Source organism: Anastrepha obliqua, chromosome 4 (assembly GCF_027943255.1).
Source record: "Anastrepha obliqua isolate idAnaObli1 chromosome 4, idAnaObli1_1.0, whole genome shotgun sequence".
In the NCBI taxonomy this organism is placed as follows: Eukaryota; Metazoa; Arthropoda; class Insecta; order Diptera; family Tephritidae; genus Anastrepha; species Anastrepha obliqua.
In genome coordinates, this window is record NC_072895.1 from 25,681,698 (window position 1) to 25,703,559 (window position 21,862).

The window sequence follows — 21,862 nt, forward strand, 5'->3', positions numbered from 1 at the left end:
ATCATCAAATAGAACCAAAATTAACAACTTATTAAACGATGATTCTTTAAACAAGTAGTGTGTGAGCCAACAAGAATCACAGATACTACCCAGACGTTAATAGATTATGTGATTACAAATTGTGATTTTGTCAAAGTGAAAATAGATAAAGATAATAAGATATCTGATCACGAAACAATTAGTATTCTAGTCAACAATTACAAAGAAAGGTAAAATGAAACAAAGATTATTAAATACTGTCATTATAAAAAAGATATTTTTGAACGTTTATGGAATATAAGTGATTATATTGATTACGGCACTAGTATTGATACTTATACAGAATTTTTTGAAAGAAAAATAAAGAAAATATTTGATGCTATGACTGAAAGCAAAACAGTAAGAAATTTTACAAACTATGCTCCATGGTATAACCTGGAATTGAAAAATTTGAAATTAAAAAAAGTTAATTCTTTTCACAAAGCTGTGATAACAAATAATTTTGAAGACTGGAATAACTATAAATCAATTAGAAATAAGTATAAGCACCAAATTAATAGTACGAAAAATAAATATGTGCAATATAAAATAGCCTCGAACGGTGGTGATCAAAAGGGCCTGTGGCGTGCAATAAAAAGTCTAGTTTTAGGGGACAATCGCAATGACATACATAGTCTGGTTATAAATGATGTAATAGAAAAAGATCAGAGTGTTATAGTGAACTATTTAAATAAGTTTTTCGTCGATAGTGTAATGGAGTTAAATAGATCTATTGTAAATGTACCATATTTGTCAAACATTTGTCCTGTTGAAAACAATTTTCGTTTCAAACTGCTAACGCTTAGATATTTAAAAGATATCCTCAAAAGAATGAACAGAAAAAAAGACTTGTTTGGCCTTAGTGCAAAAATATTATTGGAAAATATCGATAATCTTGGAAATGAAATTCTGCATGTATTAAATAAGTCGATGACCGAAGGTTCATTCCCGAAAACTTTAAAAAAATCAATAGTGATTCCAGTTCAAAAAGTGTCAAATCCAAAAACAGCTGTAGAATATAGACCAATATGTTGCCAACTTTAGAAAAAGTAATTGAAAAGGTGGTTAGTAAGCAGCTCATAAAATTCGTACAAGACAATAATATTATAATTCGGCAGCAATCTGGTCTTAGAAAGGGTCATTCTTGTGAGACGGCCTTAATTTGGATAATTCACGAATGGAAAAAGAGGATTGATGTTGGTGACAAAGTACTTGCGATATTCCTTGATTTTAAAAGAGCTTTTGAGACAATTGATCGCGGTATCCTTATTCAGAAATTGGAAGGCTGTGGAGTCAGAGGTGTTGAAAAGAAATGGTTTGAATCCTATCTTTGTGGAAGCTCGCAGCAAACAAAAATTATGGAATTTACCTCTCAAGAGGAACATATAGATATTGGAGTGCCTCAAGGTTGAACGTTAGGAGTGGATCTCTTTTTGCTATATATCAATGAAATAAACACGGTGTTAAAGTGGTGTAATATTGCTTTGTTTGCTGATGACACCTTGCTATACATAGCTGATAAAAATCTAAGTGATATCCATAACAAGGTACAAGAGGACTTGAAAAATCTAGAAATATGGCTGTGCATGAATAAATTAAAGCTAAATACCGATAAAACTAAATTCATGATTCTCAACTCGAATGAAAATTTACGATTACAAATTGGTTGTGACAGCTTAGGTGAAGTTAGCACAATAAAATACTTAGGAGTCATAATCGACAAACAATTAAATTTCAATGAACATGCTGGCTATATATGCAATAAAATTAGTAAAAAGGTGGGATTTTTGAGCAGAATTAGAGAAAGACTGAGTTTTGATAATGCAGTAATGATTTTTAACACAATCATATTGCCACATTTTGATTACTGTGCAACTATTCTTTATATGTGCAATAATGATATTAAAAAAAGACTTCAAGTTTTGCAAAATAAAGCAATGCGTGTAATAATCAAGTGCAATACAGTAGAATTCCGATTATCCGGATTCCAATTATCCGGACATTCGATTATCCGGATTTTTTTTCGTCAAAAAAAAAAAAAATTTTTTTAATAATTTTTTTATGTTTTAACATTTTTTAAAGTTAAATTATTATGTAGTTTTAATTTTGTGATTGTAATATTTTTAATAAATTAAGTAATTTACCAAAAAACAAAAGGGCTTCGGAGATAAATTTTAATTGTCACTTGCACCAATGTTATAAAATAAATTACATATTTCTAAAAATATTTTTTCATTTAATAATAAATACATAATATTGATGAAAAGTAAACTTCAATTTCTAGACTATAATTTATTATTAATATTTTTTATATTATCTAAATTTTGAATGTGTAGAATGTGTAGAAACTATAGCATTTGCAAGTGCGTTTTTCGTCGAGTTTAAGAACGTTATCCCCTCCTCTGTAGATTTCACTTGACCGAGACGCATGCGGATACCGCGTTCTTCGGCGTGTACAAACTTGTATGCAAACAGCGGTTAAATTTTCGTCGCGTTTTCCAATCTTTATATATTTTTTATGTCTAAGTGATTTGTTTTAGTGTTTCGCGTACAGTTTTTGCGTAAAATGTCTTCTAAAAGAAAACGTGTTGTGCTTTCAATCACAGATAAAGTGAAAATAATTGAACAATTAAACAAAGGAGTGTCTAATAAATTTTTGGCTGAAACTTATAATGTAGGAACATTGACTATTTCGGATTTAAAGAAAAACAGTTCTGCAATTTTAAAATTTGCTTCTAATTTGCAATTTGAGGATGGAAGTCCATCTAGAAAAAATATGAAAACTGCTGAAAATAAAGAACTTGAACAGGCAATGTTTAAATGGTTTTTACAGCAGCGTTCAATTGGAAATCCTCTTTCTGGACCTATTCTTTGTGAAAACGCAAAAATTTTTGCTGAGAAGATAGATAATTTGTCCGAATTTAAAGCGAGTGACGGTTGGCTGCGTAATTTTAAGGCTCGGCACGGCATTCGAGAGCTCGATTTGTGTGGAGAAAAGCTTTCTGCCGATAATACTGCAGCAGAAAAGTTTATTGAGGAATTTAAAACGAAAATTGAAATTTACTATCCTGAATTTGTTTTTAATGCGGATGAAACAGGCCTCAATTGGAAGGCACTACCTCGTAAAACTTCAGCTTCAAAGAGAGAAACAAGTGCTCCTGGTCACAAAGTTAGCAAAGATCGCGTGACAGTTCTTACTTGTGCCAATTCAACAGGCAATCATCGGCTTCCATTACTCTTAATTGGCAAATCCAAAAACCCAAGAGCTTTTAAAAACGTTAAAAAGCTTCCAGTTGTTTATAAAAACCAAAATAAAGCATGGATGACTTCGGCATTGTTTACGGAATGGTTTGATGCCGTTTTTATTCCAGATGTTAAAAAGTATCAAAAGAAAATAAATAAAAAGGGGAATGTATTGCTTTTGCTGGACAATGCACCTACTCATCCTTCAGAAAGTTTACTTGAGAGAGATAATGGTCGTTTCAAAGCTCTTTTTCTGCCACCTAATGTGACCAGTTTGCTGCAACCTATGGATCAAGGCATCATTGAATGCATGAAACGACTTTACAAAAAACAACTGCTTCGTAAGCTACTGTTAGCCGATGAAAATGAAGAAGGACTCTAATATATCATAAAAACATTAACATAAAAGATTGCTGCTACATGATAGCTGATGCATGGACTTCCGTAAAGGCGATAACTTTGAAGAGGGCTTGGAATAAAATAAATGGAATTTCAACACAACAACAAATACAGGAAGAAAAAGAAAATGCAGAATTGAAGAACAACGAGGAAAGTGATAAAGATACTGATTCAATGTCTACGGAAAACCTGCAGAATATGATTACAAAAGTTCCAGGCTGTTCCGAGTGCAATGTAGAGGATATCGAAGATTGGTTACATTCTGATTCAATAGATCCTGGGTTCCAATTATTGAGTGACGATGAAATTATTCAGAGTACAAAAGAAGAATCATACCCAGTGGACACAGAAGATGACAATGATTCTACATTTGAATTAGAATCTGGACCTTCTGCAAGTGAGGCGTTTGCTTGTTTTGAGACTGCCTTAAATTGGATGGAACGACAATCTGAATGCGACCATGTAGACCTTCTTGTCGTCAAGCGCTTGAAAGATCTAGCTGCTAAAAAGCGAGTTTCTTCATTAAAACAGCGTACATTGACAGAAATGTTTAAATAAAATTATTTTCTTTAATATCTAAAGTTAAATGAAGTAAAGTGAGTAAGTTCTTTTATTCTATTAAGTTATGATTAAGTAAAGCGAGTTTGTTCATTAATACACTTACATTGACAAAAATGTTAAAATAAAATTATTTTTTCAATAAAGTTACATATTTAATCTTACTTGCTTCATTGCTTAATAAGTAAAGTGATTTTAATGTTCTTATTAATGCTTTATTTCCCTATATATATAGCTTTTTTGGTCAAATCCGATTATCCGGATTTCCGATTATCCGGATCGAGTCTGGTCCCAATTGATCCGGATAATTGGAATTCTACTGTATTATAAGTTTGTGCCATACGTGAAAAAATCACTCGTACACAGTAAGCGTAATGACGGCTTCAAGGCTGACCTAATTGTCGGTTTCCCACCACTGAACGAAAGTTATACATCAAACGTTTCGCTTCAAAATCCTGTGCTGGTAAAATCTGTATGCACAGATGGAAGATTATTCAACTATTTGCGTAACGATTGGCGATTTAGTCCCGGTCTGAAAGATATTCCACAATCTTGTGTTGTCGATTTCAAAGTAACTTTCGAATTCAAACCGTTGATACATAGCAATATTGCACAGCAATATTGCTTTGTATTCGAAAGTTACTTTGAAATCGACAACACAAGATTGTGGAATATCCTTCAGAGCGGGACTAAATCGCCAATTGTTACGCAAATAGTTGAATAATCTTCCATCTATGCATACAGATTTTACCAGCACAGGATTTTGAAGCGAAACGTTTGATGTATAACTTTCGTTCAGCGGTGGGAAACCGACAATTAAGTCAGCCTTGAAGCCGTCATTACGCTTACTGTGTACGAGTGATTTTTTCACGTATGGCACAAACTTATAATAGTTCGATACGTCGGCGACCACATCATACATTTCTTGCATCGAGTATCTGCAAATTTGCGAAACGCCAACTTAAGTGAGTAATAGCGGATGCAATACACATTTGCACGCCTACCCAATTAACTCCTTTTTGGCATATTCCCGATTCTTGTTTGTAAGATCACTAAAAGTGAAGAAGTCTCGTTGAGGACAGTTCACGTTTCTGCCGGCAGCTGTGCTACAAAGAGAAGTAAACAAACTTGAAAAAATTAAGTTGCGAATTGCGATTTCCATATCGAGTTCATGTAGACACATTCGAACTGGTACGATATGCTTTGGTAGGGGGGTTATATAATTTTCATTGAAATTAGATTTTTGTATGAAATAAGTAATACTTACAATTGTGTGTAGGTGCAACCGATAAGTTGCCTATTTGCCAGCAACAATTTTGCGTTCTTGAACATTACGCCACAAAAAATTCCACAGCTACGTGTCAACGATCTGCCCATCTGGAATTCACTATTCACACTATTGAAACAATAACACACGAATTGTTTTTTTTTGTTTTGTGCTTTGAAAATTTATTATTTATTATTATTTAAAATTTTTATTTTCGTGTTCTCCGTATTCAAGTCAAGTTACAACTGAGCATAATTCAATAATGAATCATGACAACTGATTACATTTTTTTCAATGAGGTTATGATGTCAGTGAAGGAAATATTTCTGCCGGTTTCACAGTAGTTTCTGTGAAGTGAATTTTAAAGCGTGTATAAGTTAACACATCCGGTCAGACAAAGTCAACGACTGCAGTTCTGCACGATCAGCAAAGCTGCAACAATGTTTAATGCCAATTATGCCAAACTCCACAATACGTTGCCGTCAACATTCCATGCACCGTCGCGACGTTGAAACATAATCCATTCAGCATAATCGCTGACACAGCGATTATAGGTCAGGGCTAGCTTATGTTAAGAATATTTTGTCATTTATATTAGAGTACGGATTTGACCAATAAACGAACAAGTAATAATTCTATTTCGCTGATTTAACTTCGTGCAGAGATCACAAGTGAACAGTCCGAGTATATTAATTATTAACTGGCGCCCAACTGGCAGAACCTGCTCATCAAAGAAATCTCAAGCAAGGAGCCAACATCGTTGGATCGACATCGTTGGACTTGCAGACGGGATAAACAGACGAAAAAGGAGAGCTACAATAACATATAAAAACCATAGTTTTAAAGAAATGTGAGTAGAGTGCTTATTTAAAGTAAATAAATACAAAAATTTAAACAAAAAGTGTTTGTAAAGTGTCTTTGCGACGGAAAATTTTTGAATTAAATTGAAAATCTTATGAGTAAAGAAGAGGTATATGACCTAGAACTAGAGGAACTAATAAAAGATATAAAAAACAAACTAGTGCTGGAACAAACAAAAAATAAAATGGCAGTGAGTGAAGAAAATCTGAAAGCGCTGCTCGAGTATGCAGTAAACAGTGCATTAGAAAATCAAGCGCAATTATTTGAAAGAAAAATGGAGGAAATGAGAAACGAGTTTAGAAACGCAACAGTGTCCGTACCCGAGGTTGAAGTGTTTAAAGATGCAGAAATTATTGTAGGTATTAAATGTGACGAAACACTGGACATAATAAAATCAGTACCAGACTTTGAGGGAAAAATCGAGACTTATGTTTCGTGGCGGAAAGCCGCACACACTGCATATAAAATCTTTAAAAATTATGTAGGAAGCTCAAAGCATTATCAGGCGCTGGGTATAATTAGGAATAAAATCAAACGCCCTGCTGATATGGTATTGTCGTCATACGACACTCCACTAAATTTTAAAGCAATTATCAATAGACTTGACTTTACATACGCCGATAAACGCCCCATCTATATAATCGAGCAAGAGTTGTCCGTTCTACGTCAGGGAACCCTGACAATAACCCAATATTATGAGGAAATTGAAAAGAAATTAACATTACTCATAAACAAAACAATTATGACTTACGATTCTACTTTGGCTGCTTCTCTAAACGAAAAATACAGAGCAGATGCATTGAGAGTCTTCATTTCAGGCACAAAGAAATCTCTCAGTGACATTCTATTTTCAGCAAGGCTAAAAGATTTGCCATCAGCACTGGCACTTGCACAGGAAGTTGAATCTAATCATGAACGCTTCCAATTCGCTAGTAGTTTTGCTAGGAATAATGAAGAAAGAGCTCAGCGTCAGGAACAGAGACAGCAAATGCAGCCCACTGTAGAAAGTACCCCAAACCAAGTAAAAACTCCATTTTACAAACAATAGCCCGAATATAAAACAAGAACCACCACAACCTATGGACGTTGACACTTCATCTCGGTTTAGGCAAACAACTCAATACCCAAACCAAGGTGGTTCCTACCAAAATCAGGTGCCAAAAAGAGCAAGTAGTGGAACAGCTAGAACTACCGGTCCCAAACAACAGAGAATTAATCATCTCTCACAAGATGAAAATTCTGAAGGTCAATCGGAACAAGAGTACCAAGCAGTAGCGGAGGCTGAGGTATCAGATTTGGAAGATGAGGATCAGATTCAAGAGGTCAATTTTTTAGAAATTGCTCCCTGTTACCGTTTGTAGAGCGAACGATAACAGGTAGACAGATTAAATTACTTATAGACACAGGCGCTTCAAAAAACTATATAAAACCAATCCCGGAACTTAAAAATGTAACTAAAGTTAAAGAAAAATTTTTAGTTAAGTCACTTCATGGCTTTAACGCCGTTCAAGAGAAATGTCTTATGCACCTTTTTAATACAACAACCACATTTTTTTTACTTCCCAGCTTATCAAGCTTTGATGGAATAATAGGACTTGATTTTTTAAAAAAAATTAACGCAAATCTAGATTTGAAAAATAACGTCTTAAAAACAATAAATGGATCTGAAATAATTCAATATAAAAAAAGCCCAAATGTTAACTTTACCGAAGTAGAAAATATTAAAGTTCCGCAAGAAATTGAAAAAGAATTTAAGAAAATGTTACAAGAAAAAATAAATGTTTTCGCTGACCCTAACGAATCTCTTCCTAACAACACAAATATTATCGCTACAATTCGAACAGAAGACGAAAAAGCAGTGTTCTCTAGACTTTACCCATACCCATTAGGAGTATCAGAGTTTGTCAATAACGAAACTAATGACATGCTGAGAAACAATATTATCAGACCATCTAATTCACCGTATAATAATCCGGTGTGGGTAGTAGATAAAAAGGGTCTAGACGAACAAGGAAATAGGAAAAAACGCCTTGTAATTGACTTTAGGAAACTTAATTCAAAAACTGTTGATGACAAATACCCTATACCAAACATTGTAGCTATTCTCTCAAACCTTGGTAAAGCCAAATATTTCACGACACTCGATCTGAAATCAGGATTTCATCAAATACTTCTTGCAGAAAAAGATAGAGAAAAAACTGCATTTTCTGTAGGAAATGGGAAGTATGAATTTTGCAGACTTCCCTTTGGTTTGAAGAATGCCCCCGGAATTTTCCAACGAGCAATTGACGACGTACTTAGAGAACAGATTGGGAAGTCATGCTACGTCTACGTGGATGACGTGATCATATTCTCTGAAAATATGCAAAATCATGTTCAACACATCGCCTGGGTACTAGATAAATTGTATAACGCTAACATGAGGGTATCACGGGAAAAATCTCACTTTTTTAAAGAAAAGGTCGAGTATCTTGGATTTGTGGTCTCCCGTGGCGGTATAACAACTAATCCCAGCAAAGTTGAAGCACTTAGCAAATTTCAACAGCCTACCAACCTGTTCCAAGTTAGATCATTCCTTGGTCTAGCGAGCTACTACAGATGCTTTATAAAAAATTTTGCATCTATAGCCAAACCATTGACAGACATGCTAAAGGGTGATAATGGTAAAACAAGTGCAGGACAATCGAAAAAAATTCCTGTTAACCTTGATGAAAAGCAGATAGCCACCTTCGAGAAATTAAAGAATATCTTAAGCTCCGAAGATGTAATGCTCCTATACCCTGATTACCAGAAGCCATTCGATTTGACGACAGATGCTTCGTCCTCTGGCTTAGGCGCCGTTTTGTCACAAAACAAGAAGCCGATAACCATGATTTCCAGGACTTTAAGAGACAACGATTTAAATTTCGCCACAAATGAACGTGAGCTACTTGCAATAGTGTGGGCCCTAAAATCCCTAAGAAACTATTTGTACGGTGTAAAAAATTTAAGTATTTATACCGATCATCAGCCACTAACATTTGCAGTCTCAGACAAAAACACTAATGCAAAAATTAAGAGATGGAAATCCTTTATCGATGAGCACAACGCTCAAATTTTCTACAAGCCCGGTAAAGAAAATTTTGTCGCCGATGCTCTATCAAGACAAAACCTTTACGCTCTCGAAGAAGATGCTCCATCAGACTTAGCCACTATGCATAGTGAGTTGTCATTGACATACACTATCGAGTCTACTGAAAAACCGATTAATTGTTTCAGGAACCAAATAATTATTGAAGAAAGCACTATAGCTTCTGAAAAAATTATTATTATGTTCGGACAAAAAACAAGACATATCATACACTTTTCGAATAGAGAAAACTTAATAGAGAAAGTGTGTGATGCGGTTAAAAAAGAAGTAATGAATGCAATCAAATGCGACCTGCCGATACTATATTAGCATTTATACAAAACAAGCTAGTTGAGACTTTCCCTTCAACCAAATTTTGTCACTCAAATAAATTGGTCATCGATGTTCATGATAGGAATGAGCAAAAAGAAATCATAGTCGCAGAACATGGCAGAGCACATAGAGCAGCGCAAGAGAATATAAAACAAATTCTCCAAGACTACGAACGAAGTAGTTGCAAATTGTAAGACTTGCAGCAAAGGAAAATATGACCGACACCCACAAAAACAGTACATTGGCGAAACGCCAGTCCCTAATCAAGTAGGAGAAATTCTCCATATTGACATTTTTTCTACAGATAAAAAGTATTTTCTAACCTGTATTGATAAATTTTCTAAATTTGCCATTGTTCAGCCCATAGCTTCCAGAACGATAATAGATATTGAGTCCCCCATCTTACAGCTCATGAATTTCTACCCTAATACTAAAATTATCTACTGCGATAACGAACCATCACTGAATTCAGGAACAATAAGGTCTCTTTTAAAAAACCGGTTTAATGTTGATATTGTAAATTCGCCACCACTACATAGTACTTCAAATGGACAGGTAGAAAGATTTCACAGTACTCTTGCAGAAATTGCCAGATGCTTGAAATTAGAAAAACAATTAAATGACACTACTGATATTATACTTCAGGCAACAATAGAATACAATAAATCAATTCACTCAGTCGTTAATAAAAAACCAATCGAAATAATTCATGCATCCCCACCAGAATTCGAAGCAGAAATAAGAGAAAAAATATCTAAAGCGCAAGATCTGCTACTGAAAAGACAAAACGCGGACAGAAGAAATAGAACTTTTCAAATAGGCGACAAGGTACTTATGAAATTAAATAAAAGACTTGGTAACAAGCTAACTCCTTTGTTTGAGGAAGTTATTGTGGAAGCCGATTTGGGGTCAACGGTTCTTATAAAGGGGAGGGAGGTACACAAGGATAACATAAGATAAGAAAAAAATAATTATCCTTCCAGTACTTATTCTGCTCTGTATCTTATCTTTACTAGGGTTCGGATTCTTCGCCTTCTACTTCTAGTAGCAGCAGCAGCTGGAAAGATTATCAATTACTCGAACTCGGACTATATTCCCATCATGGACGGAAACGTAGTTATTTGGGAAAATTTTAAAATTTTAAGACATTCTTCTAATCTCATAATGTACTCGGAAATTGCCGAGGAAACTAATTCACTTATGAAACATTTCCCACAGTCTCATATGAGACAAATTCTTGAATCAGATTTAGGTCATATTAGGACACTGCTAGAAACGGTTAATATTCACCATAGGCAAGCTAGGAGTATAAATATTTTAGGAACAGCTTTAAAGATAGTAGCAGGAACTCCTGACTTTGATGACTTCGAAAATCTGAAATTTCACCAGCAAAAACTAACTGACTCAATTGAACAACAGGCAGTTATAAATACAAAAGTACAAGAAAAAATTAATAACTTAACAGAATCCGTAAATAAAATAATTAGATTTGCAAAAGAGAAACAGATCGATACAGGAAACCTCTATCAAGCATTGCTCACAAGAAATAGAATTATAATCTCTGAACTCGAAACATTAATGTTGTCTATTACACTCGCAAAGATTCAAATTATAAACCCAACAATTCTTGACTCTAATGACCTAAGTCAAATTCTAAATGAGCACTCTACAAATTTAACTATAACAGATTTAACTGCAATAGCCTATGTAAAAGTCTTTTTAGATCATAATTTTGTACACTTTCTTATCAAGTACCCAAATCCTAGCGTAATATGTACGAAAATAACCATATTCCCCGTTCAACATAATGGAACGATACTTGACCTCGAAGAAAATAACAACGTCGCAGATTGTAGTAACAATATCTTAGCAATTGGAAACTGCACCGCTACTCTCACCTCTACATTCTGCAAACAGCTGAAATCAACAACTTGTGCGCAGCAACTACATTCTGGAGGTATAGCACACTGTAAGACTCGTCCCAGCCGCTGATGGTAATTGACGATGGTATCATCGTTATCAACGAAGCTACAGCTACAATACAGATGAATAGCAACACGGATAGAGTCATCCACGGCACACACTTGCTGACGTTTGATGAGGAAATCTACGTGAATGGGTCTCTCTTTGAAAATACCAAAAACATACTCAGGCGTCATCCAGGCCCAGCAATATCGGCAACCCTAAACATAACTGGCCACCGAGAGATTTTAAGCATGCCCTATCTTCAGAGGCTGAACTTTGAGAATCTTCAATATATTGGAAACATCGGAAAAAAACTGTCAATATGGCCTATGATGTTTGCAGCATCTCTTGTCACTCTAATCATCGGTCTCGTCGTCTTCAAGGTTCATCAAAAATGCAAAGAGAATAAACAACAAATCTCGATACGAGCTGTCATCGACACTTTGAGGAAAACCGAGGACGGCCTTCAAACTAGTCAACGACTAGTCAGACAAAGTCAACGACTGCAGTTCTGCACGATCAGCAAAGCTGCAACAATGTTTAATGCCAATTATGCCAAACTCCACAATACGTTGCCGTCAACATTCCATGCGCCGCCGTTGATCACAAGGAGTGAATTGAGGGCTTTCCTTAAAAAATCTCAACATCCTCACATACCATCTAAGATGGTTTTATCTTCACTCCTTCAAGAACCAGCAACGGAATGGCCAAAGTTCCTTCAACGAGTTAATGATTTTGGAATTGATGAGGATCACTTAATAATCGGACTCAAGGCAAAAGAAAGAGAACTTAAAACTGTAGGTCGTTTTTTTGCTCTCATGTCGTGGGAGATAAGGGATTACTTCGTAATGACTGAGTATCTGATAAAGAATCATTTCGTACCCTTGTTTAAGGGACTAACAATGGCAGATGACTGTCATGTCCAAAATGATAGAGAGCTCAGCCGGACAGGGTGGAACTGACTATAATCAAATCACTATAGCAAATCATATAGATTATACCAAATGGAACAACCACCAACGTAAGGAATCAACTGATCCTGTATTCAAAGTAATGGGAGAATTCCTTAGATATCCCAAATTATTAACACGCACACACGAGATTTTCGAACAATCGTGGATTTATTATAATAATAGAGGGGACATCATGAGTATCGATCACAATGGTAATTTAGTCAATACGACCTCAACTCGAGTCTGTTGGCAAGGTCAACAAGGGGGTTTAGAGGGATTAAGGCAGAAGGGATGGAGCGTTAAGGCATCTGGCCACCCTGGAATTTTTGATTTTTGATTTTTTTTTTTATTTTTTTTTAATAAACCCTGAACTGTAACGAACATTTGAAGACCTGTTACGTATCGAAACACCAAAAATTGGCCAAGTTACAGGCATTTTTAGACAGGAAGGTTGAGCCACTACGGCAGTGCGGTCCGACCCTTTTTCAAAACTCGCACGGGTTCGGTCATGCCGCTGTCGTATTGTGTCCTTTTATATGATAAATCATTTACTGTGTTACCTGGAGTAGTTGAATTCACTATATTCGGACCCTAAATTTAGGTCCGTTATTTCAAGTTTCACTAGCGTCAGTTAGTGTTCGACGAGCAACGCAGAAGCACGTCAAAATATTCTCACAAAAATGTCACGAAAAATGGAAGAAAACCCAGCGTCTCGACATTATATCGACGAAAAGGGTTCGAGGAGTCGAAGACGTCGATCGAGCAGTGTTAAAAGTCACCACCACCCGGCCAATCGATACGAAATGGAGCAGGAAACGGCGAGTACGAGTCGATCGGCAAAAAAATTAAAGCCCAGTGAAGAAACCGACGTACCGGTTAGTGCGAATTTCGGATACCGTATCATTAACTTTGTGACCGTTTTTTCTGCGATTAGTAACGTTGTGAAGTGCAAAAAGTGCAACGGTGACATTACATTTTCGGAAACGAGTATCCGTGGACTCGGTTTTAAGTTAGTGGTGTCGTGTGACTTGTGTGAACCAACCATAGTCGATTCAAGTCCTCTCATTAATCACAGGGCGTACGACATAAATCGACGAATCGTATTTGCGTTCAGATTATTGGGAATTGGCCAGAAAGGAATCGCTAAATTTTGTGGCATCATGGATTTACCGAAAGCGGTATATCACTCGTTTTACGACACCGTTGTCAAACAAATTCACACCGCTGCAGAAAGTGTATGCAAAATATCGATGGAAAATGCTGTGAAAGAAGAACAAAAATTAACAGCAGAGATGGGAAAAGGTCCAGGGCTGACTGTTTCTGGCGATGGAACTTGGCGCAAACGCGGTTTCTCTTCGCGTTATGGCGTATCGACGATTATTGGATACTACTCAGGGAAAGTGATCGATGTAATAATTAAATCTTCTTATTGCAAAGCTTGTGAGTATTGGAGTAAAAATCTTGGCACCATTGAATTCGAGCTGTGGAAAGAAGATCATAATGAAGAATGTGCCGCCAATCATGAAGGGTCCGCTGGAAAAATGGAAGTCGACAGCATAGTGGAAATATTTTCGAGGTCGATGGAGAAATATAATGTTCGTTACGCAAATTACATTGGAGATGGAGATTCAAAAACGTATAAAGGAATCGTTGACGCCGATCCATACAAAGAAAAAGTGGTGAAAAAAGAATGCATAGGTCATGTGCAGAAAAGAATGGGCACACGACTTCGGAAATTAAAAAAAGAAAAAAGGGGTCTTGGTGGCAAAGGAAAGCTAACCGACAAGTTAATCAACGAGCTAACAGTATATTACGGTCTCGCTATTCGAAGATTCTCCCATTCAAAAGACGAAATGAAGAAGGCGATTTGGGCGACATTCATGCACAAGATCTCGACCGATGAAAATCCGCAGCATGACAATTGTCCTCCGGGAATTGATTCGTGGTGCCCTTGGCAAATATCGAAATCGATGGGCAATTTAGACGAATATGAGCATAAGAATGCACTACCTCAAATAGTCCAAGATGCCATTCGACCTATTTATGAGGACCTCACTGCAGATGATTTGTTAGAACGGTGCGAAGGAGGCTTCACGCAGAATAATAATGAAAGCGTTAACTCCGTCATCTGGTCAATGGCTCCAAAAACGAATTCCAGCGGTGCAAATATCATCCAAATTGCCACGTACATTGCTACCAGTACTTTCAACGATGGGTATAAGAGTGTTCTTCTGATGATGAATGTTCTAAACCTAACCGTCGGAGATCGCAGCTACAGTTTCTGCACTACAGTAGACGATGAGCGCTGCGCTACAGCGGAAACTCGCGCTCAAAATTATTCTAAGAAAGCAAGAACAGCACGAAGGGATAGTCAAAAAAGGGCCCAAGACTCTCAATCAGCTGCCGAAGGAGTCGTCTATGGTCCAGGGATCGCTGATTAAAGGTAAGACTCGCCGAAATCGCGCCGTCAGCTGAATAACTGCACGGTTACTTTCTTTTGCGATTATCTCGAAACTACATTTTTTGACCTGGTACCTTCGAGATCTCGGAAACTATCCTTCTGATTGCTTTCAAATTTTTACTGAATATTCTTAGATACATTATCTACAATGTTACGTAGAAGTTTTTTGATAACTTGATTAGTTTTTTTTTTATTAATGTTTTTGTTTGAAAAATGTCGGTAAAAAATTAAAATTTTTTTTTTTCGGCTCACCATAATTTTTCTAATCGTCGAAAAAAAAAGGCTACGCTACATTGTAGTCACACTACTTCAGAATAACCGGAATTTTTTTTTTTTTTTCAGATGTACCATAACCGAGGACCAGGTGGGACAAGGACCGCGCGTATCGTGTGGAGGACCTCCGCGGCAACCAACATCACGGCGCCATTTTTTAATATTTTCAAATAAAAGTTCACAATGTTATTCTTGAAACCCTGTATGATATTGAGTTAAAAAATAAAAATATTCCGGCCCATAGCTTCGAATTTATTAATTAAAAAAAAAAAAAGTGCATTTTTTGGTCCGCCAGGGTGGCCAGACGCCTTAACAACTTATTGGTCATCCAAAGAGAGTCTAATTCTGTCAATACCAGAGTAAAAGTATTAGCTCAGGGGGATAACCAGGTTATTTGTACTCAATATAAATTAAGACCGCATAGAACTTACTCAGACCAACAACAACACATACAAGACATTATCTTAAATAATCAGTTACTATTTCAACGAATCACCCAAGGAACATCTAAATTGGGATTCATTATTAATCAAGACGAGACCGTACAAAGCGCAGACTTTTTAGTTTATGGTAAGACATGCGTTTTTAGGGGCAACATCAGGAATTTAGAAACAAAGAGATGGTCTCGTGTAACATGCGTAACAAATGATCAACTACCTACTCTAGCAAATACCTTGTCGTTTGTCTCTAGTAATGCCTTAACAGTTGCACATTACTCTCTATCACCTACCAACTCAATTTACCATTATAACTTTATTGGACACCTTGCACGTCAAATAGTTGAAATTCATAATCCAGCTATACGATCAACTGCCTATGGATACCAGCCAACATGGAGAAAATCCGAATTCCAATCTCTGGGATATTTAATTTCTTCTTTATATCTTGATCCTTCATTGGGAGGAGTTTCAGGAATATCATTAAGTAGGTTCCTTGTGCGAGGATTTCCAGATCCTATAACCGAGAGTTTATCATTTTTGAAGTGCGTCCATGATAATACAACAGATGATAAAAGAAAGAAAATAATCATTAACATGGGTAATCCAGCAATTGCCTTGAGACGAGATACTGATATAACCAAATTATTAGAAGATCCATTATCATTAAACATACCTCGAGGCTTAGATGCAAACACGATGATTAAAGATGAAATTAAAAAATCACTAACAAGAGGACTGGATAAAATAGGGAACTCCGTTATTAAACATGCAATAAATCATCAATCTCAATTTGAAACTTCATTCCTTAATCATTTACAAGAAATTAAGCCTTTATTCCCGCGGTTTCTAAGTGAATATAGAGCTGCTACTTACTTCGGAATTACAGATTCTCTAATTGAATTATTTCAAAATTCAAAAACAATCAGGAATCAATTCAAAGATAGTTTAACAATCAAATATGACAATATCGTGATAGACAGTGAAATCCATAGTCTTAGCAGATTATTGCGATTTAATCGTGGAGCATCTTCAGGAATTCCCATTTGGACATGTTCAGCAACTCAAGCTGATAGACTTCGGGTTCAATCATGGGGTGAAACTGTCCATGGAGCAACTATACCTCACCCTTTAGAACTATTCAATCGAGCAAAATGTGCATATAGTAAATGTGAAGATTGTCACCCATTTTTCCCCAAGATCAATGTTCATCTCAACTTTGATTCCAACGGGAATAGATAACATCTGGGCTGAGCGTGGAACATGCATTCCGTATATGGGATCCTCTACAATCGAGTCAACAAGCATCTTACAGTCATGGGAGAGAGAAACCAAAATGCCGATAATTAAACGAGCTGCTAAATTACGAAATGTAATAGGTTGGTTTGTTGAACCAGGTAGTCATCTAGCAGAATCTATTTTAAATAATGTACAGGCATTAACAGGGGAAGACTGGTCCGGGTCAACAGCAGGCTTTAAACGTATCGGGTCCGCTTTACATCGGTTTAATTGTTCCAGGCAAAGTAGTGGAGGGTACCCGGCTCAAAACCCTACAGCATTGACACGTATGATATCAACAACAAATACACTTTCAGATCTTGGAGATAGGAATTATGACTTCATGTTCCAAAATTGTTTGTTAGTTGGTTTGATGAATGCTTTTATGAGTCATACAAAACAATTAAGCTTAGGATATTATCACTCTCATATCAAATGTGAAGAGTGTTTAAGAGAGATAGATTATATTTATATAGAATGTTAAACTATATTTATTCCTAGTGATGTCTCAGACATTCTCAAGGAATAGAAACCTGCGTCATCCCTTTGGTCAACGAGAAATCCAATAATTAAAATTCCCGAAGGTCGCTGGGAACGTCTGTCTAAATAGGAGCAGTCGTATCATGTCGGTTTGATACAAGGATTTATTTTCGGGGACTCGACTTGGGGGTATCAAACGCCTTCTGAAGATTCTGCGCTCTTCCCCCTTACTTTACAAAATAAGCTTGACCCCATGATGTATATGGAAGGAGTTTTACACGGTGTTTTACGTGGTGGAATGGTCAGTGTAATCCATTTACGCACATTACCACGGATCAATGCATACCATTATCATGTAATGGGACATGCAAGCTTGACTATCGACCGATTAAGTGCTAATTCGAATTTAATCAATATATGGAGGGCAACCCACTTTGTCAAATTGTTCTCTCAAATTCCTCATCAAATTCCATCAAGTTACCCGATGATTAATTCAGAGGCCGGATTTATGGGTCAGTCATATCTCCAGTCCTTGTTGCAGAATCAATCAGAATCGTTTTCTAGGTCAACCACACAATAAGTATGAGGAAATAATCTGGATTTTTGCTGATGTTAACAAACCTATGTACAAATTAATTTAATTAATTAATCTAGATTTTTTTAAAGACGACCAGCGGAACGGGCGGGTTTTCGCTAGTACAGAAATAAAATTAAATTGCTCTGGGTGCCTGGTCATTCTGGTATAACTGGAAATGAGTTTCCTCGACCATACTGCAAGTTATTTTGAAGCAGCACCGATCTTCCAGTTTGCGTCTTTAGATAAAAAAAGACCTAAAGAAACACATACCGCTCTATATAAATTCAAAATGGGACATACGAGTGGCGCAGTTTCATTCACAAGTATAAAAGTATCAACCCAGATCGTAGTAAGGTAGTTTACCCTAGTAATACCACCCGTCACCAATCAACAATTTTTACCCGCCTGAGGATTGGCCACACCAACGTAACGCATAAGCATTTACTCGCTGAAGGTTCTCCTGCTTCCTGTGCTTTCTGCTCCGGATTAGCATAAGCGGAGCATTTCCTCAACGAATGTTTAATTTTGGAGAGATTAAGGCTGTTGTTGTTGTTGTTGTTGTAACAGCATAAACATTCCCCATACTTACATACGGGGAATGCTGCTGGAGTGACAGTCCTTGACCGGATATAAATCCGGGTCGTTTCGGTAACGTAGAACCGACTGTCGTGGAAACGAGAGATTTTAGACTAAAATTAGAATTTAAAATTCTGCCTACAATGGCGTCATCAAGTAATTCAAATCAACGTAATCAGCGTGGAAATCCACCTACCAATCAGCGATATATATCGCAAAACATGGGCAGGGAAAACCCCCCACAAACTCGACCCCCCAGGAGAATGCGGCCACGAGACATCGATAGAATGTCGGAATATAATCAAAGGCAACATGAAAGGCAATTTGGCCAGAGTAACTGGGCGAACCAAGTCGAGATTGCCGAGAACGAGGAAGAAGCACGATCAAGGCCACAACAACAGCCGAGAACAATGAGTAAACGTCCGGCCCGCCGTGCACCACCCGCTGCACCTAAGATCACGACAGAAACAGCTCCAAAGGACGAACAGCTGTACACAGGCAACGGAAGAGGCAGTAAGCCTGTTAAGAAGACCCTCGGGCAAAATTTTGATTGCGCCGGTTTTATACCGCTCGTAAGACAGACCTATGACAGGCTGTGTATAGAGGATCAGCGCCTACCCCGAAGTATGCCCTTCGCCATTTTTCAGCATGCTATGGTAGAATTTCTCGTAGCTTATCAAATGCATCAGGCGAAGTTTGTGTTAAAAAGTCCAATTTTACAATCATTGATGGACCCCCTTTCCGCAATAAGCGCAGAAGATTATAATATACCGCAACCAATTTATGAGTACATTTGCGGATTCGGCCCTTCTATAACCCCCACTGGAGATAAAGTCTTTTGGAATCTACCATCCAAGGCCATTCCATTAGAGACATTCACTGCAGAGAATGTCACATCAAGGCCAGGGACGTTTGGACCAGCCACTCCCATGAGCCACAACGCGTATGAGTGTTATATTAGTCCGTATGTAACATCTCAGTATATTAAGTTACAGGCAATGGTAACTCCAAATACGCGAACAATGTCTTGGAATCCACTACCCAGGGGATGGTATCCTGCGAATTGCGAAGTGAATGAAAACCTACTAGGCTATAGACCACTAGAGAAGTTACATCCTGACGCGTTAAGAAAGTTAGCCGAGTGTGAATTTGATGAGAGATTAAGGCTAAAACACTTTGGCTCTGTGAACCCAGCGTTTACTCTAAAATCTGTGACATCGCGAAACATTTTTTTAGTTCCAATATCATTATATTTCACGTACTTCATACGTATCTACTACTTAACATTAAATTAGAGAGTCGATGGCCTAAGCTGCTTGTACTCTATTTCTTTAGGCATTAAGCATGGTATTTTATACTATGTTTTAATAAATAATAATAATATCTACAACCAATCCGCCAACAAACCGTATCGGACGACTGATAAGACTTTCCGTACGTTTCAGAACGTGAAGTCTGAGGGGACCTATGTGGCAACCAGGCGACCCGATGGTAACCCTGACAGCAAGAGACAAACATAAAAACGTAACTGAATAAGCGGTACAGTTCGAACAAATCGCCGGCGAAGACAAACGCGTTGTACTATTTTGCATTGTACATATTTTTCCTTAAATCTGACTAACTTAATTTTGAACTTAATATTTATGTAAATGAGGAACTTAACATAAAATACATTTTACTAAACCGATGAAATTATTTGCCACTATACCCACGCAAAATAAGATTTATATAAATAAATTACTAGGACTTTTCGACTTTTCTTAATTTCATAGTTACAATTTTTAAATGCTGTCAGGTAGCTTAAATAACTAGCATGTCCACATAAAATGCTTTTTAATTTCAAAATTGAGGCGACTGGTCTAGCGATTCCAGCACTTTGAATATGCCAAAGCCACAATATTCTTACCTGAGAATAATATACTGGCTGCTAGAAAACTGATTGCAATTAAGATGCTTTTTCAACCGTAGTGTTTCAGAAGTAATATCTCTCTTGCGAATTTTCGTTCTCAGCTCCACACCAAGGATTCCATTGGGCGAGTTCTTCTTGCCTTGTGAGCGCTTGTTTGAGTTGAAATTGAAAGGCAAATTGTCACTTGTAGAGAATTCCACTAGTAGGCTGAGTCAAATGTGTCTGAAAATATTATATTTTTTGCATTTTATATAGAGTAATGAAACAGTATCACATTATCAAATATTTACTAACCTTTAAAGACGGATTTCTTAATCGTAATTTGCGCTCTTCACAATATTTATTTAGTTGTTTTTGTTGGAGTATACACACATGTTTAAGTTGCCTCTTTTCGTTGATAAACCAGCGGTCAGGATCTTCTATCGTGGCGTTCCCACGACGGTCTGTTGTACGTAACTGGAATGGCCCGGTTTAAATCCGGCCAAGGACTGTCACTTCCGCAGCACTCCCCGAATGTGTATGAGGAATGTTTATGCTGCTATTACAACAACAATCTCCTATCGTGGATTTAACCTTTAGATCGCTATCTTCGAAATCCAAGCGCACTCAAAGGCATAATAATATAAAATATCAATTCGGCCAGCTGTTTATTATTATAATATAATAACGCGCATAAATCTATTTATCCAAAAATGTTCATAATCGAATTAGTACTCGCTGTTGGTATTATGCAGACAGAAAAATACTCCTGTGCATATATGAATGTTATATATATACATATATATATATAATTGGCGCTTATTCCCTTTTTTTTGGTGTTTGACCAAGTGCTTCCTCCTATTTGTGGTGCGTGGTTGATGTTGTTTCACGAATGGAGGAACCGATTCCAAACGGCAAATTCTTTCTCATGGCAGAAGGTTCGCCATTGCCTATCGAGGGGTGATCGCTATTAGAAGAAATTTTTTCTTCATTTTGGTGTTTGACGGAGATTCGAACCTACATATGTTCTCGCCGAATTCCGAATTGGTAGTCACGCTCCAACCCATTTGGTTACGGCGGCCGGCAAAGAAATATGTATTTTGCCATCTCAAAATCTCGGCGCATTACACAAATGCTAGTTTTCTCGTTCCACTTGCATATTTTATTTGTAACGGCTTCCTGTTCA

The 21,862-nt window shown here is 36.9% G+C and overlaps 1 protein-coding gene across 1 annotated transcript; it reads right to left on the reverse strand.

The window, feature by feature from the left end:
• Positions 1-4,305: 4,305 nt before the first annotated feature.
• LOC129244997 (coenzyme Q-binding protein COQ10, mitochondrial-like) lies at positions 4,306-21,352 on the reverse strand. Its single transcript, XM_054882937.1, has 5 exons — positions 20,992-21,352; positions 20,695-20,919; positions 5,486-6,298; positions 5,223-5,324; positions 4,306-5,156 (listed from the first exon to the last, which is right to left on the reverse strand). Exons 3-5 carry the CDS (start codon positions 5,593-5,595, stop codon positions 4,709-4,711), a joined length of 660 nt encoding a protein of 219 aa, XP_054738912.1. The 5' UTR covers positions 5,596-6,298; positions 20,695-20,919; positions 20,992-21,352; the 3' UTR covers positions 4,306-4,708.
• Between the last annotated feature and the right edge of the window lie 510 nt (positions 21,353-21,862).